The sequence below is a fragment of the Eumetopias jubatus genome, unplaced genomic scaffold, assembly GCF_037043125.1.
Source record: "Eumetopias jubatus isolate StellerSeaLion01/CBP00866 unplaced genomic scaffold, mEumJub1_p1.0 scaffold_16, whole genome shotgun sequence".
Classification (NCBI taxonomy): Eukaryota; Metazoa; Chordata; class Mammalia; order Carnivora; family Otariidae; genus Eumetopias; species Eumetopias jubatus.
This window is the reverse complement of record NW_028274822.1, coordinates 59031300-59049944: the sequence shown is the minus strand read 5'-3', so window position 1 is coordinate 59049944 and position 18645 is coordinate 59031300. Positions and strand designations below refer to the sequence as shown.

Genomic DNA, 18645 nt, shown 5'->3' with positions numbered 1-18645 from the left:
CATATTTTTAAATTAATTAATTTTTAAAAAGATTCGATTTATTTATTTGACAGAAAGTGCACACAAGTGGGGGGAAGGCAGAGGGACAAGTAGACTCCCTGCTGAGTGGGGAATGGGATACGGGGCTCGATCCCAGTACCCTGAGATCATGACCTGAGCTGAAGGCAGATGCTTAACCAACTGAGCCACCCAGGTGCTCCTACATATTTTTTAATTTAAAAGCAAAAGAAACAAACCAAAAACCTTTGAGGGTATTTATCAATATTAACCAAAAGCTTTCTTTTTAAAATACTCCTTTACCAAGCAAGTTATTTTAATAAAATCCAATTTTTAATTATTTGAACTAATGGAAATTATAGATTTGGAGAGTCAAAAATAATGTGGTATTTAAGTGAAATTCTACCTGAACATGAACACAGCAATTGTTGTGATACTTTATTTCTAATAATAATGAAGCTACATTGAAGCTACGTGGGAAGGGGCACCACTTCCCCATCAGACCAGAGCACAAAGCTGGACTTCATATACAGACTACAAAATTTTCTGCCAGCATGAGCCTAAGCAGACATGCCATATCAAGACTTCCATGTATAAAATTAGATTATATTTAAAATTACTGTTAATTCTTTTTAAGATTATTTGAGTTTTTTGTTTTTGTTTTTTAGTAATCTCTACACCCAACGTGGAGCTCAAACTCACAACCCTGAGATCGTATTATGGTCTTCCAATGGAGCCAGCCAGGCACCCCGTAAATTGCTAATATCTGTGTTTTAGAGTTCTTATCTTTAAGATGTAGATATTAGAATTATGATAAAACAGTATCAGGAATTTGCCTAAAATTAAGACATAGCTGGGGTGGGCAGTGTAGAGGAACACAGATGAAACATGGGTAGCCTGAGTTAATTGCCGGACTGCCCTTCACTGTACTCCTCTCTTCTTCTATTTATGCTTGAAAAATGTCCACAGTGAAAAAAAATAAAAACAAACCAACCAACAAACTTCTCTATTTCAACGTTTTGGTTTGAAATGCAAAGTAAGGGTAAAGAGAGTATGAGATGGTGGCAAACTACACTCAGATAAAGGCCAGGCTTCCAAGGATCTCAACTATTAATGAGAAGGACCAAAATGTCCAAAATAAATACAAAATACCTCAAATCTATAAAAATCATTATCACTTATAGTACATACACACAACTGCTCCATGTTGGAATTAAAGCTGACTCCTACCTTACACAGAATTCTAATATGTGTGGTTACCGGATTTCTTAGCCAACAACCAAAAATTAAAAGGGAGGCTAATAAATACACACACAAAAGGCACAAGACTGCGGATGGTCTAACAGGATGAGAAGAAAGAACAGCTACATAACACGTGAAGGTCACCACTAATTAACACAACTTTATGGAGTAATAACCAGTATGGTTGGTGGGAAGGCCCCAGGCTTTGGAGTTAAAGATCTCGTTCTACAATCACTTACTAGCTATATGAACCTAACCAAATTACTTAACCTCAATCTTTTCTTCAGAAAAATGACAGTGGTAGCTACATCCCTAGGCTCATCCTGATGACTGAAAGAGAGATAATTGTCAAGTGTTTTGGAAGCAGATTCTCCACAATCTCAGCCGACAATTTGCCTGCAATCTTGTGAGAGACCCTGAGCCAGAACCACCCAGCTCCACTGCTCCCAGACTCCTAACCCTCAGACACTGCATGACATAAATGTTTACTGCATTAAGTTGCTACATTTGGGATAACCTGTTGCACAGAATGGACAACTATTACTTTATATAAGCAAACAATCTGTCTATTATTTGACTAGCTAAATTTTTTTCTAAATATAGTAATTGAACTTCTTTGGTACATAAACTAGGTAATACAAGGAAACCCTTTACTTTATCTGAATGGAGCGCTCATCACTTTGTAATGGCATATTTATGAAACTGGATATTATTTTCAGCACCAAACTTCTTGAATCTGACCTTGGGAATATGCAAGAAAACTATGGAGGTAAAAACCCAGACCAGTATGTCATGGTTCAGTACCTCAGGAGCTGACTTAATACTCAGGCCTTACACTGTAATACACACACACACACACACACAAACACACACACACACACACACACTATCTGTATATATGCACTCTTTATCTCTTTTACATTTTAATAGTAATAAAAAGTACACTTAGTCCTACCTGAATGAGGCATTTGCTCACATCACTAGCACAGAGTGCTTTGTTACAACTCAGTGACACAGGGACCCATGTCAGGAACACCAGGATGGCTAGAGTAAGCATAACAACACAGTGTGTCTTCATGTTTCTTCAAAGAGAATCAACTCCCAGGAAGCTAAACAAACAAACAAAAAGAAAAAAAAAAAAACCTTAATTCAAAGGCAAGGGCTAGATTAAGAACACGTACAGAAATGAAAAGCAAAACAAGACTCGTGTTAAAAGACTTTTGAGTGATCATTTAAAGGACATTCTCAATGAATGATTAAACAGTCAAAACAAACTACAATTTTTATATAGTAATGTTTTGTCAGCCAACTTCATATACATATATATACACATATATGATATGTATATAAAAACCATCAGGTTACTGAGGCAAATAACTAGTTTTAATACTGTTCCACTACCATTCAACTTTAGTTTTAGGCCCATTATTCAACTCTAAGCTCATATTTAAAACTATTAATATTGTATCATAATTTAAAACATTTAACACATTTTTAAAAAAGATTATTTATTTATTTGACAGATAGTGAGCACAAGTACGCAGAGAGGCAGGCAGAAGGAGAGGGAGAAGCAGGCTCTCCACTGAGCAGGGAGCCGGACCTGGGGCTCGATCCCAGGACCCCAGGATCATGACCTGAGCCGAAGGCAGCCGCTTAACCGACTGAGCCACCCAGGTGCCCCAATTTAACACATTTTTAAAATGCAATTTGTTCTAATGATTATTTATGACCATCTCATTTTACCTCTTAACATAATTAGCCAGAATGAAGCAACTCAGAGAAAGGAGTTGACAGTCATTCTTTAAATAACCCAGCAAATAAGAAAGGGGATAGTAAATTATTAATTGCATTAAGAACTCTTGAGTAATTTATTAAAATGTGAAGATATTCTTTTAATTCTATACCAAAGGTACCATAGATTCTTCAACATTATTAAGAAGATAGTACACTTTGAAAAAAAGAAGGAAAAAAGACCAGCACAAATCCTGATAGTGGCTAAACCACAGACATGTTTATTAAGCTGTTTTAAAAGATATAACTTCTTGGCGTTAAAACAAACCCTCCCAAAAATATAATCAAGTAAAATAAATGGCTACTGATGTTGGATATATAAAAGGTGAGTTTATAGGGCCTTTATGATTACTGTAAACTTTTATTCTAAGTATTATAAAGTACAATAAAACAAAAGCAATAAGAAGGTGAAAAGAATAAAGGGCTTTGCACCCGGGATGACTCAATTTTGAAAGAGAAAGCCCTGGTGACTGTTACTGAGGCCCATAAACTATTCTTAAAGACCGTTACTAACCCAATTTTCTAATTTATTTAACACCACATACAAAGTCGGATGATTTCTGGTGCATATTCGTGGAGGCCAAAGAAGGTATTTGAAAAGTGATTTTTATCTATAACTAGTTTTCATCCCACACTCACTAAAAATGGGATTTTTTTTCCCCATCTCTTCTGGTTGTCTTCATACTACTCCCAAAATCTTACTGGAAAAAGTATTCAAGTAAATAAGGGCATATATACAACAAGCAGCAGAATTATTTAAAGGGCCTCCCCCTTTTTTTTTCCTAAGGAGTGAGGAACGATACCACAGCGGAACTGTTTTCCTACGTCGGGACCAGTTTCTCAGGCTCTGGCGACCTGTGTGTGTGGTCCCAGGGGGATGGCACTGACAGCAGCCTTTGTGCGCTGCATGGAGCCCCTGCTGCCGGGTGAGGAGGCAGAGGCCACGGCGGCTCTTCACCCTCGGCTCACCGACGCGCCGCTGACCAGCGAGGCAGGGGAGGGTGCCGCAGAGGTGCCGCCGGTCCGCGTGCCCGCGCCCAGCACCCACCGGGCGGCGCCCCCACTTTGTCCTGCGCGTAGGCGGGGCCCAGGCCGCGCGGGAGCTGCTCCATTTCTCCCGGCCCCGAGAGTCCGCCGCGGCCTCGGCCTCCAGAGGCCAGTGCTTTGGGCCCGGACCCTCCCCGGCCGCAGACCCTGCCCCGCCTGCTCCCGCTCACCGTGCGCCGCGGCGCCGCGAGGCCGCCTGGCCCTCGTTCCCCCGCAGGTCGGCCGAGCTCTGGGCGAGCCGCGGGGCTGTGCGAGGGAGGCAGGCCGCGCCTCCGCGCCGTCCCTCAACGCAGCGCCCGCGAGCCTCGGGCACCTTAAAGAGACAGGCCCGCCGCCACCCTCCCCCCCCCCCCGCCACAGTTTCCCCTGTCCCTCCGCCCGCCTTCGGTTCCACGCTGCCGCCAGCTCCCGCCAGGAGGCGTCTCTCACTCCCGGGGCGCTCCTGTCAGCGCACGCCCCGGGCCCGCCCCTCCCCGCCTGCGGCCCGCCAGGCCCGGCAGGCCCACCGCCCCGCCTCCAGTCCGGTCCCGGCGTGGCCCGCGCGAAGGCCCCGCCCCCAGCCGTGGCTCCGCCCCCGGCTGCGACCCCGCCCCGCTCACGCACGAAGGCCCCACCCCGCCCTCCGGTCACGCCCAACAGAGGCCACACTCCCGCCCTCAGGGACTCCCGCCCCCAGGGACACCCACCCGGGCACCCACGCGCGCCTTGCCTCCGCCCTTCCCTGCCCCCGTCTCGGATTTCTCTGTCGCCTACCTGGGGCTGCGGCTTACTTTCTGTGAGGCCCATTCTCAGCGCTTGGCGTGTGTTCTTCACGGAGCCGAGAATGCGACGTGCATTAGCTCAGTGACTCCCCACGGCAACCCTGTGAGGCAGCTGTATCTGTCCCGTTATGGGGATTCAAGACGGAGGCACCTAGTGGTGGAGCAGCCCAGCCCGTTACCCTTGAACTCTTGTTATCTCACGTCGGAGGCAGGATTTATTAAAACTGCACGTTTCTGGGCTCTGTCTGAGACCTACTGAATAAGGATCTGCTAGGGTAGAGCCTTCGTTCAGCAGTTCACGAAAATTTGCTGCGCCCTCAGTGAGTGCCTGGCCCTGGGCTTAGCACGGGAAATAGAAGAGCGGAGGCGCCGTGGGTGCTGTTCAAGAAGGAGGCCACTGGTCTTCGGAGAGGATGGACAGACGGCTACACAGACGGCTACAGCGCACCGCCCCAATCCTCAGTAGGAGAGGGCTCCAGGAGCATGTATGACGCAGCACTCATTTCAGCCTGTACTTTAGAAGAATGAATTGATTCCACCGACAGTAAACATGTAGATAAAGGCATTTGAGATTTATGCTCAGTTCTTTCCCACAACCCTGGGAATTTGCTTTTTAAAAAGATTTCAAAGTGATTAAGTTGGAGCCCACTGGGCTAGATGAGCCACAAGGTACTTTCCCCTTGGAAATGGTGACCTAGTGATAAAGTCTTAAACTAGTAGTCAAAACAGAAAGAATGGAAAGTGTTGATTGGCTGAGGGGGTGGATTACATTAATGATGTTAGTCCATTTTTGTACAGTAAGTAAATAAGTATGCATGTTAAAAATCATCCCTGAAAATTATTTTAAAGAAGTAATTAAGAGTGTACACAAATTTAACTTTAAGGATCTTATTCTTTGGCATTACTTACTAATTAAATGAATTACGATACTCCAGTGCAATGAACTAAATCAGCTATTAAAACATGATATTGTGGATCAGAGGTTCTCACATTTTTGGTCTCAGGACCCCTTTACACTCTTGAAAAGTACTGAGGACACCAGAGAGGTACTTTTATGTGTGCTATGTCTATCAAAACTTCTTACATTAAAACTGAGAAATTTAATGGGGCATCTGGGTGGCTCAATCAGTAAAGCCTCCCACTCTTGGTGTCAGCTCAGGTCATGATCTCAGGGTGCTAAGATCAAGCCCCAAGTCGGGCTCCAGGCTCAGCACTGAGTCTGGGACTGTGTGAGATTCTTTCCCTCTCCTTCTCCCTCTGCCCTTCCCTCCACTCCTTGCATGCCTGCTCTCTATCTCTTAAATAAATAAAATCTGTTTTAAAGAGAAATTTAAGAAATATTTGTTCATTGTTTCACTTAAAAATAATAGACTCTATTGTATGGTAACATGAACAACACTTTATGAAAAATAAGTACATATTCAAAAACCAAAAAATGGCATTATTTTACATTTGTGCTATTCTCTTTAATGTCAAAGTTAATAAAGGTAGCTGGATTTTTATGTCTGCTTGTGCATTTATACTGTTGCAATATCGTGTATTATGTAGCCTCTAGGAAACTTGTGACAGGAGAATGAGAAAGGCAAGTAATGTTTTAGAATTTAAATAAAAAGAGTTTGGAGCTCATGAACCCCCTGAAAAGGTCTTGGGACTCCTAGGGTCCCCAAATTACACTTTGAGAATTAGTATTGCAGATGAATATTGTTGGCATGGAGATATTCATGATATATCAACATTTTAAAGTAGTGGATAGGGGTGCCTGGGTGGCTCAGTCGGTTAAGTGTCTGCCTTCAGCTCAGGTCATGATCCCAGGGTCCTGGGGTCAAGTCCCGCATCAGCCTCCCGATGCGGGGAGCCTGCTTCTCCCTCTGCCTCCAAGGAGCCCGCTTCTCCCTCCCCCTCTGCTTGCTACTATGCCTGCTTGTGTGCTCTGTCAAATAAACAAATAAAATCTTTAAAAAAAAAATAAAGCGGTGTATATATTTTTAGAATGATTAATATTAAAATAGTGTATACAGTTATTTTCCCAGTGGGGAAAACTACTCTGTCTCCCAAGGGGCCAGCACTTTGGGGGCTGGGGATTCTGTTTTGGAACCCACAGTCCCATTCTCAACCTCTCTCTACTTGGCTGACTCAACTAAATTAGCCAATCTGGTTTTACAGATCTGAATTAAAGTGAGCCACAGCCTATCAGCCTCCCGGCCTGCTGTTGTGGAAGGGAAGATCTACTGGGAATGGAAGGCCCATTTGAAGAGAAACCTCCATTCTCCATCATTCTCTTCCCTTCTAGCCTTCCTATTTGTTCTGTTATGGATCTACCGCAAAGCTATCTAAAGAATGAGGAAAGAAAATGGATTTCTTGGGCGCCTGGGCGTCTCACTTGGTTAATCGTCGTTAAGCATCGGACTCTTAATTTCGGCTCAGGTCATGATCTCAGAGGTCATGAGTCTGAGCCCCTCATCCAGCTCTGCCCTCAGCATGGAATCTGCTAAATTTCTCTCCCTCTCCCTCTGCCCCTCCCTCTGCTCATGCACCCATGTGCGAGAGCGCTCTCTCTCTCTCTCTCAATAAATAAATTAAAAATATCTTTAAAAAAATAGTAATAAATAAATAAATTCCCTTGTCATTACCTCTGTGCTATGAATGGTTGTTGATCCACCAGGTAAAAGGAACAGTACTCCTCTGCATGGGAGTGGGGAGTAAGGGGCTGGGGTGGGCATGCCAAGGGGCTGCAGGAGACCCAGCAGACCACTGGGGAAGCATGCAGACCCCACCTGCTTGGAGAAGATGCTATTTCAGCAGAGATTTGCAAAGGGCTATCAAGGACTATTGAGATATTTACAAAGCATTCTCAAAAGCCCCTAAGGCTTCCCAAAATTCAGTATTTACACGTGGCTCATTGTTGCTTACCAAATTAAGTCTAAACTCTGTAACTTATTTATTTAAAATATTTATTAATTTATCTTCATTTACCTTTTGTCCCCTTCTCATCATGGAAGTAACACATGCTTAGCTGGGGGAAAATGTTAGATTATGGAACTTCATAATGAGTGCCCCTTGCCATTTTAGCCCCCAGAGGTTGCTCTTACTTTTGAGTATATTTCTTCTTTTTGTAGTCACATACACTAACATATGTTTGCAAAAAATGAAATTTTGTTAAGAATACTTCACTACGGGGCGCCTGGGTGGCTCAGTCGTTAAGCGTCTGCCTTTGGCTCAGGTCATGATCCCGGGGTCCTGGAATCGAGCCCCACATTGGGCTCCCTGCTCCATGGGAAGCCTGCTTCTCCCTCTCCCACTCCCCCTGCTTGTGTTCCCTCTCTCGCTGTGTCTCTCTCTGTCAAATAAATAAAAAATCTTAAAAAAAGAAAGAATACTTCACTACAACTTGCTTTTTCCACTTAGCAGATCTAGAACATCTTTTCATGCCAGTATATGCAGATCTTTTTTGATGTCACACAAATATTCTCCATAAGCTAAGCTGGTTTATTTTCACACTTCGTATTTTTCCAATCTTGTATTTCTGTACATTCTTCTTTTTGCTCAGGATAGGATTCTTACTTTTTTCCATAGCTACATAAATCCTACCCACTCTTGAAAGCCTGTTCAAATATCACCCTATTCAGATATCAAAAATCATCTTTCGTGGCTCAACACAGTGCCTGGCACATAGTAAGTGAATGAATTGATTAAAGGAATGATTTCCTGGCTAAAGTCCCCAATAGCCTTTGAGATCCTAAAGCATTTATTTGCACTGACATTTCACTATTAATGTATATATGTTTTGTTTGCTCAACTAATTTTAGAAGCTTCTTTAGGGCAGGAATCATGTCTTTAATGTCTCATTTCGCTGTGTGCAGGGATTCTCAGGCTCTTGGAAGATCTGCAAAAACTAGGACCAATGGTCTCATCTGTATTAGCCAAAATGACAACAGTAATGAAGATGTGAAAACAATTAGTGAAAATGATAAGGATGCACAGAGTCAAGAGCTTAATTGTTACTTTAAGAAACAAGGAAAAGCAGGGGCATCTGGGTGGCTCAGTCAGTTAAGCAACTGACTCTAGGTTTTGGCTCAGGTCCTGATCTCATGGGTCATGAGATTCAGCAGGCCCGTGATAGCAGGGAGTCTGCTTGAACTTCTCTCCCTCTGCCCTTCCTCCCACTCCTGCATGTGCCTGCATTCTCTCTCTCTCTCAAATAAATAAATAAATCTTTAAAAAAGGAAGGAAGGAAGGAAGGAAGGAAAGAAAGCAGGAAGGAAGGAAGGAAGGAAGGAAAGGAAGGAAGGGAGAAAGAAAGAAAGAAAGAAAGAAAGAAAGAAAGAAAGAAAGAAAGAAAGAGAAAGGAAGGAAGGAAGAAAAAGAAAGAAAGCGAGCAGAGATCAGTGATGCTTGGAATAATCAGAAAGACTTCCTGGAGGCTTATGCTTGGTCTGAAGGGAAGTTCAGACTTGAAGGGGCAGAGAGGGGGATTTGGGGGTGGAGGTGATGAGAGGTGAGTGACCAGAGTGGGGCTGGTTGGGAGGAGGAGTGTCCTAGCACCAAACCACCCAGGACAGCCTCAGTCCCTCAGTCCTCAGAGCCACACCACCTTACAAGAGAGGAGCACCAAGTAACCTAAGAACTTAATGTTGTCTGTGTGTGTTAAAATTCATGTAAGATAAAATTTATCATTCTAACCACTTAAAAGTATACAATTTGGTGGCATTTAGTATAGTCACAATATTAAGCAACCATCACCACTATCAAATTCCAGGACATTTCTCTCACCTCAAAAGGAAACTCAATACCCATTAAGCAATGACACAACCCCCACCCCAACTTGGCAATCACTAGTCTATTTTCTGTCTCTATGGCTTTGTCTCTTCTGAACATTTCAGATAAATGGAGTCAGACAATATTTGGCCTTTTTATCTGGCCTCTTCACTTAGCATAAAGTTTTCTTTTCTTTTCTTTTTTAAAGATTTTATTTATTTATTTGAGAGAGAGAGAGAGCATGAGCAGGCAGAGTGGCAGAGGGAGAGAGAGAAGCAGACTCCCCACTGAGCAGGGAGCCCAACATGGGGCTCAATCCCAGGACCCCGAGATCATGACCTGAGCAGAAAGCAGATGCTTAACTAACTGAGCCACCTAGGTACCCGGCATAATGTTTTCAAGTTTCATTCATGTTGTAGCATATAACAAAAGTTTATTCCTTTTTGTGACTGAGCAATATTTCATTGTATGATATACCACATTTTGTTTATCTAGTCATCAGCTGATGGACAATTGGTTTGTTTCTACTTTTGGCCATTATGAATAGTATTGCTATGAGCATTCATGTACAAATTTGTGTTTGAACATTTTTTTTGTTCTTTTAAAGAGAAAGAGAGTGAGCGAGAGTTGTGGGGTAGAGAGGAGTAAAGGGAGAGGGAGAGAGATTCTAAACAGGCTCCAGTGTGGAGCCTGGCACAGGGTTCCATCTTATGACCCCAAGGTCATGAACTGAGCCGAAATCAAGTCAGATGCTTAACTGACTACCCAGGCGAACCTGAACACTTGCTTTCAATTCCTTTGTGTATATAACTAGGAGTGGAATAGGTCATACGGTAACTCTATGTTCAACTTGTTGAGAAACTGCAATACTGCCTTTCACAGCAGCTGTGCCATTTCACATTCTCACTAGCAATGTATGAGAGCTGCAATTTCTCCACATCCTTGCCAGCATTTGTATTTTACATAATTTTGATTATAGGCATCCCAGTGGGTGCAAAATGGTATCTCATTGTAGTGCCTAATTATTTTTTTCATATGTTTATGGCTTGCTTTTTCCAGGAAGGATTGAAAGAAGCTAGAAAAATACAAATGATACAGGAAGGTCCGATTAACCTTATAACCACATAGGGAATTTGAAAGAAAGGAAAATAAGGTCAAGAGACCTTATTAGGTCTCTTATAACCTATAGGGAATAACCACATAGGGAATAACCACATAGGGAATTTGAAAGAAAGGAAAATAAGGTCAAGAGAATAACACTGGGCACAGAGTGGCACAAAAATGACTCGTTGTCAGACAGATTCTAAGCATTCTCACAGCAAACGCAAAGAAAGAAAACACAACCCATCACAACATCCACAGTATTTGTAGAATAAAAATGAACTAGAAGTACTGCTTTTCCTAATATTTATTGAGAGAAAGTTCTCCCACGGGTTCCCATGAAAAACTGCATTGAATGATTCAACAGAAATATATGTTGGACAAATAAGTTGAGGATCTATTGTGTGCCAAGCACTGGGTTAGGCATTGGCTATTGACTATTTTAAAACTTTATCTCCCAGGGCGGAGCAAGATGGCGGAGGAGCAGGAGACCTGGATTTCGTCTGGTCTCAGGAATTCAGCTGGATAGGGATCAAACCATTCTGAACACCTACGAACTCAACAGGAGATCGAAAAGAAGAATAGCAACAACTCTCGGAACAGAAAAGCGACCACTTTCTGAAAGGTAGGACGTGTGGTGCGGAGAAGTGAATCCGAGGCGATATTCGGGAGGATAGATGGTGGGGGAGGGGGCCTCCCTCGGCCGCTTCTGGCAAGTGCTAGAGCCGCGGAGCACAAAATCGGACCTTTTACAAGTCAGCTCCGCTGAGGGACGTCGCTGCAGTGGCTAAGCAGGGGGTGGAATCCTCCCGGGACAGTGTGGTCTCAGGACCCTTGGGGCCACAGAAAGACTGGGGGAGCCTGAGTGCGCCCGAGCTCCCAGGTATCGGAGCGGGGAAGCCGCTGCAGAGACGGAGCCGAGGCGCGGGCTCTCAGCTCGGGGTGGCCATAAACTGTGATCCGCGGCCCAGTCGGGCCACTGCTCCTCCAGCAGGGACCCAACAAGCAGCAGAGCCGGGGAGACTCCCCTTCCTCCCCCGGGAGGAGCAGCGCGGGAGCGCACCGCAGGGATCTGCTGGGTTTGGAGACTCCACACGGGGTCGGGTGCCAGACATAGAAACGCTCCGTCACAGGCCGGGTGAGCACGGAGTGCGGCCGGAGACCAGGGAGACGGGAGTGACTGCTTTTCTCTGGGGGCGCACTGAGGAGCAGGGCCCCGAGTCCTCAGCTCCTCCGGGCAGAGAGTGGGAGGCCGCCCTTTCACTCTCGTCCCCCAAAACCCTACGGAAAGCTTGCAGGGAACAAATGCTCCCAAGGGCAAAGCCCCAGCAGATTGCTTAGCCCGGACCGACAAGGGCAGGACAATTCAGCCTCCGGCAAAGACATTTGGGAACCACGGCAACAGGCCCCTCCCCCAGAAGATCAGCACGAACAGCCAGCAAGCCAAGACCAAGTCTACCGATCAAGGAGAACGGGAGAACTCCAGCGCTAGGGCAATACTGCACATAGAATTCAGGGCTTTTTTTTAACCATAATTCTTTAATCCTTCAAAGTTAATTTTTTTAATTTTCTTTTTTTTTTTGAATTTTTCTTTTTCCCTTTTTCAAACAACATCTTATCAATCCCTTTTTAAAAATTCTTTTTTATTTTTCATTTTTAGAGTCATATTCTATCCCTTCATGGTAGTTAACCTTACTTTTGAAATATATATATATATCTTTAAAATTTTGGGATACAGTTTCTTCTAACAGACCAAAATATACCCTAAATCTCTAATGTATGGCTTTGTTCTAGTCTCCTGCCTGGTCACATTCTCTCCCTCCCCCCTTTTTTTTAATCCTCTTCCTTCTTTTTTCTTTTCTTTTCTTTTTTTAAAAATATTTTGTTTATTTATTTGACAGAGAGCAAGAGAGGGGACACAAACAGGGGGAGTGGGAGAGGGAGAAGCAGGCGTCCCGCTGAGCAGGGAGCCCGATGTGGGGCTTGATTCCAGGACCCTGGGATCATGACCTGAGCCAAAGGCAGACACTTAATGACTGAGCCACCCAGGCGCCCCAATCCTCTTCTTTCTTTTCTCAACCAACTTCTTATCTTATAAATTCCTTTTATAAAATCTTTTATATTTTCATCTTTACAGTCATATTCCATCCCTTTGTCATGTTAACCCTCATTTTTGTACATATATGTTTTTCTTTCTTTAAAATTTTGAGAGTCACTTTCTTCTAAAGGACCAAAATATGCCCAAAATCTAGTGTGTGGCACTGATCTATGTACCAGCCTGATCATATTTGATCATATTCTGTTTTTTGTTTGTTTATTTGTTTTTATCCTTATCTTTTTCTTTTTCGTTTTTCTCTCTTTTCCTTTTCCCCCAGTTTCAGGTATCTTCTGATTTGTTTAGTGTATATTTTCTGGGGACGTTGTTACCCTGTTAGCATTTTGTTCTCTCATTCATCTATTCTCTGGACAAAATGACAAGACGGAAAAAATCACCTCAAAAAAAAAAAAGAACAAGAGTCAGTACCGACCGCCAGGGACCTAATCAATACAGACATTAGTAAGATGTCAGAACTAGAGTTCAGAATGATGATTTTAAAGATACTAGCTGGGCTTGAAAAAAGCATGGAAGATATTAGAGAAACACTTTCTGGAGAAATAAAAGAACTAAAACCTAACCAAGTTGAAATCAAAAAGGCTATTAATGAGGTACCATCAAAAATGGTGGCTCTAATTGTTAGGATAAATGAGGCAGAAGAAAGAATTAGTGATATAGAAGACCAAATGATGGAAAATAAAGAAGCTAAGAAAAAGAAAGATGAACAGCTATTGGATCATGAGCACAGAATTCGAGAGATAAGTGATACCATAAGATGAAACAATATTAGAATAATTGGGATCCCAGAAGAAGAGGAAAGAGAGAGAGGGGCAGAAGGTATACTGGAGTAAATTATAGGAGAGAACTTCCCTAATGTGGGGAAGGAAACAGGCATCAAAATCCAGGAGGCAGAGAGAACCCCCCTCAAAATCAATAAAAATAGGTCAACACCCCGACATCTAATAGTAAAACTTACAAGTCGCAGAGACAAAGAGAAAATCCTGAAAGCAACTCGGGAGAAGAGATCTGTAACCTACAATGGTAGAAACATTAGATTGGTAACAGACCTATCCACAGCGACCTGGCAGGCCAGAAAGGACTGGCATGATATATTCAGAGCACTAAATGAGAAAAATATGCAGTCAAGAATACTATATCCAGCTAGGCTGTCATTGAAAATAGAAGGAGAGATAAAAACTTCCAGGACAAACAAAAACTAAAGGAATTTGCAAACACGAAACCAGCCCTCCAAGAAATATTGAAAGGGGTCCTCTAAGCAAAGAGAGAGTCTAAAAGTAACATAGACCAGAAAGGAACACAGACAATATACGGTAACAGTCACCTTACAGGCAATACATTGGCACTAAATTCATATCTTTCAATAGTTACCCTGAATGTAAATGGGCTAAATGCCCCAAACAAAAGACACAGGGTATCAGATTGGATAAAAAAACAAGACCCATTGATATGCTGTCTGCAAGAGACTCATTTTAGACCCAAAGACACCCCCAGATTGAAAGTGAGGGGTTTGGAAAACCATTAACCATGCTAATGGACACCAAAAGAAAGCTGGGGTGGCAATCCTTATATCAGGCAAATTAGATTTTAAACCAAAGACTGTAATAAGAGATGAGGAAGGACACTATATCCTACTTAAAGGGTCTATCCAACAAGAAAATCTAACAGTTGTAAATATTTATGCCCCAAACATGGGAGCAGCCAATTATATAAGTCAATTAATCACAAAAGGAAAGAAACACATCAACAACAATACAATAATAGTGGGGGGCTTTAACACCCCCCTCACTGAAATGGACAGATCATCTAAGCAAAAGATCAACAAGGAAATAAAGACTTTTAATGACACACTAACCAAATGGGCTTCACAGATACATTCAGAACATTCCATCCCAAAGCAACAGAATACACATTCTTCTCTAGTGCCCATGGAACATTCTCCAGAATAGATCACATCCTAGGTCACAAATCAGGTCTCAACCGGTACCAAAAGATTGGGATCATTCCCTGCATATTTTCAGACCACAGTGCCTTGAAACTAGAACTCAGTCACGAGGAAAGTCAGAAAGAACACAAATACATGGAGGCTAAAGAGCATCCTACTAAAGAATGAATGGGTCAACCAGGAAATTAAAGAAGAATTAAAAAAATTCATGGAAACAAACGAAGATGAAAACACAACTATTCAAAATCTTTGGGATACAGCAAAGGCAGTAAGAGGAAAGTATATAGCAATACAAGCCTTTCTCAAGAAACAAGAAAGGTCTCAGATACACAACCTAACCCTACACCTAAAGGAGCTGGAGAAAGAACAGCAAATGAAGCCTAAATCCAGCAGGAGAAGAGAAATAATAAAGATCAGAGCAGAAATCAATGAAATAGAAACCGAAAGAACAGTAGAACAGATCAATGAGACTAGGAGCTGGTTCTTTGAAAGAATTAACAAGATTGATAAACCCCTGGCCAGACTTATCAAAAAGAAAAGAAAAATGACCCAAATCAACAAAATCATGAATGAAAGAGGAGAGATCACAACCAACACCAAAGAAATACAAACAATTATAAGAACATATTATGAGCAACTATATTCCAGCAGATCAGATAATCTGGAAGAAATGGATGCATTCCTAGAGATGTATCAACTACCAAAACTGAACCAGGAAGAAACAGAAAACCTGAACAGACCTATAACCACTAAGGAAATTGAAGGCGTCATCAAAAATCTCTGAAAAACAAAAGCCCAGGGCCAGATGGCTTCCCAGGGGATTTCTACCAAACATTTAAAGAAGAATTAATACCTATCCTTCTGAAACTGTTCCAAAAAATTAGAAATGGAAGGAAAACTTCCAAACTCGTTTTATGAGGCCACCATTACCTTGATCCCCAAACCAGACAAAGACCCCATCAAAAAGGAGAATTACAGACCAATATCCTTGATGAACACAGATGCAAAAATTCTCACCAAAATACTAGCCAATAGGATCCAACAGTACATTAAATCCCATGACCAAGTGGGATTTATCCCTGGGCTGCAAGGTTGCTTCAACATCCACATATCAATCAATGTGATACAATACATTAATAAAAGAAATAACAAGAACCATATGATCCTGTCAACAGATGCAGAAAAAGCATTTGACAAAGTACAGCATCCTTTCTTGATTAAAGCTCTTCAGAGTGTAGGGATAGAGGGTACATACCTCAATATCATAAAAGCCATCTATGAAAAATCCACAGTGAATATCATTCTCAATGGGGAAAACCTGAGAGCTTTCTGCTTAAGGTCAGGAACACGGCAGGGATGTCCACTATCACCACTGCTATTCAACATAGTACTAGAAGGCCTAGCCACAGCAATCAGACAACAAAAAGAAATAAAAGGCATCTGAATTGGCAAAGAAGAAGTCAAACTCTCACTGTTTGCAGATGATATGATACTTTATGTGGAAAACCCAAAAGACTTCATCCCAAAACTGCTAGAACTCATACAGGAACTCAGTAAAGTGGCAGGATATAAAATCAATGCACAGAAATCAGTGGCATTCCTATACATCAACAACAAGACAGAAGAAAGATAAATTAAGGAGTCGATCCCATTTACAATTGTACCCAAAACCATAAGATACCTAGGAATAAATCTAACCAAAGAGGCAAAGAATCTGTACTCAGAAAACTATAAAATACTCATGAAAGAAATTGAGGAAGACACAAAGAAATAGAAAAACGTTCCATGCTCATAGACTGGAAGAACAAACATTGTGAAGATGTCAATGCTACCTAGAGCAATCTACACATTCAATGCAATCCCCATCAAAATACCACCCACTTCTTTCAAAGAAATGGAACAAATAATCCTAAAATTTGTATGGAACCAGAAAAGACCCCAAATAGCCAGAGGAATGTTGAAAAAGAAAAGCAAAGCTGGCGGCATCACAATTCCGGACTTCAAGCTCTATTACAAAGCTGTCATCATCAAGACAGTATGGTACTGGCATAAAACAGAAACATAGATCAATGGAACAGAATCGAGAGCCCAGAAATGGACCCTCAACTCTATGGTCAACTAATACTGGACAAAGCAGGAAAGAATGTCCAATGGAAAAAAGACAGTCTCTTCAACAAATGGTGTTTGGAAAATTGGACAGCCACATGCAGAAGAATGAAACTGGACCATTTCCTTACACCACACACAAAAATAGACTCCAAATGGTTGAAAGACCTAACTGTGAGACAGGAGTCCATCAAAATCCTTGAGGAGAACACAGGCAGCAACCTCTTCGACCTCAGCCGCAGCAACTTCTTCTTAGAAACATCGCCAAAGGCAAGGGAAGCAAGGGCAAAAATGAACTATTGGGACTTCATCAAGATAAAAAGCTTTTGCACAGCAAAGGAAACAGTGAACAAAACCGAAAGACAACCGACAGAATGGGAGAAGATATTTGCAAATGACATGTCAGATAAAGGGCTAGTATCCAAAATCTATAAAGAACTTGTTAAACTCAACACCCAAAGAACTAATGATCCAATCATGAAATGGGCAGAAGACATGAACAGACATTTTTCCAAAGAAGACATCCAAATGGCCAACACATGAGAAAGTGCTCAACATCGCTCAGCATCAGGGAAATCCAAATCAAAACCTCCATGAGATACCACCTCACACCAGTGAGAATGGCTAAAATTAACATGTCAGGAAACGACAGATGTTGGTGGGGATGCAGAGAAAGGGGAACCCTCCTACACTGTTGGTGGGAATGCAGGCTGGTGCAGCCACTCTGGAAAACAGTATGGAGGTTCCTCAAAAAGTTGAAAATAGTGCTACCCTACGACCAAGCAATTGCATTACTGGGTATTTACTCCAAAGATACAAATGTAGGGATCTGAAGGGGTACGTGCACCCCGATGTTAATAGCAGCAATGTTCGCAATAGCTAAACTATGGAAAGAGCCATGATGTCCACTGACAGATGAATGGATAAAGAAGAGGTGGTATATATCTACAATGGAATATTACACAGCCATCGAAAGGAATGAAATCTTGCCATTTGCAACGACATGGATGGAACTGGAGGGTATTATGCTGAGCGAAATAAGTCAGTCAGAGAAAGACGTGTATCATATGGTCTCACTGATATGAGGAATTCTTAATCTCAGGAATGAAACTGAGTGTTGCTGGAGTGGTGGGGGGTGAGAGGGATGCGGTGGCTGGGTGATAGACATTGGGGAGGGTGTGTGCTATGTTGAACCCTGTGAATTGTGTAAGACTGATGAATTACAGACCTGTACCTCTGAAAAAAATAATACATTATATGTAAAAAAAAAAAAACATAGCAGGAAGGGAAGAATGAAGGTGGGGAAATCGGATGGGGAGATGAACCATGAGAGACTATGGACTCTGAGAAACAAACTGAGGGTTCTAGAGGGGAGGGGGTGGGGGGATGGGTTAGCCTGGTGATGGGTATTAAAGAGGGTGTGTACTGAATGGAGCACTGGGTGTTATACACAAACAATGAATCATGGACCACTACATCAAAAACTAATGATGTAATGTATGGTGATTAACATAATATAAAAAAAACTTTATCTCCCATTTTTTCCAAATTATGGTTATATTTTCCTCTACTTTTCTGTACATACACAGACTTTAAAATTCTATTAACATACTTATTTACTAGTTCCATCATTGTTTTTATTTCTCATCCAATTTCTATTTTTTTATGGTTAAGGGTCATAATTTCCTGCTTCTTTACATGCCTGATCACGTTTTTAAAGTTTTTATTTATTTATATGAGAGAGAGAGAGATAGGGACAGAGATAGCAAAAGAGAGAGAGCACAAGC

At 42.2% G+C, this 18645-nt stretch overlaps 1 protein-coding gene across 1 annotated transcript in view; it reads right to left on the bottom strand.

Moving 5' to 3' along the window:
• Positions 1–4389, bottom strand: part of TWSG1 (twisted gastrulation BMP signaling modulator 1) — a 70486-nt gene extending 66097 nt beyond the window's left edge. The window contains exons 1-2 of the mRNA XM_028123966.2: positions 4248–4389; positions 2195–2348 (exon numbers count right to left, since the gene is read on the bottom strand). Of these exons, the coding sequence (XP_027979767.1) occupies positions 2195–2317 (123 nt within the window). The 5' untranslated portion in view covers positions 2318–2348; positions 4248–4389. The remainder of the gene's footprint in view (positions 1–2194; positions 2349–4247) is intronic.
• Between the last annotated feature and the right edge of the window lie 14256 nt (positions 4390–18645).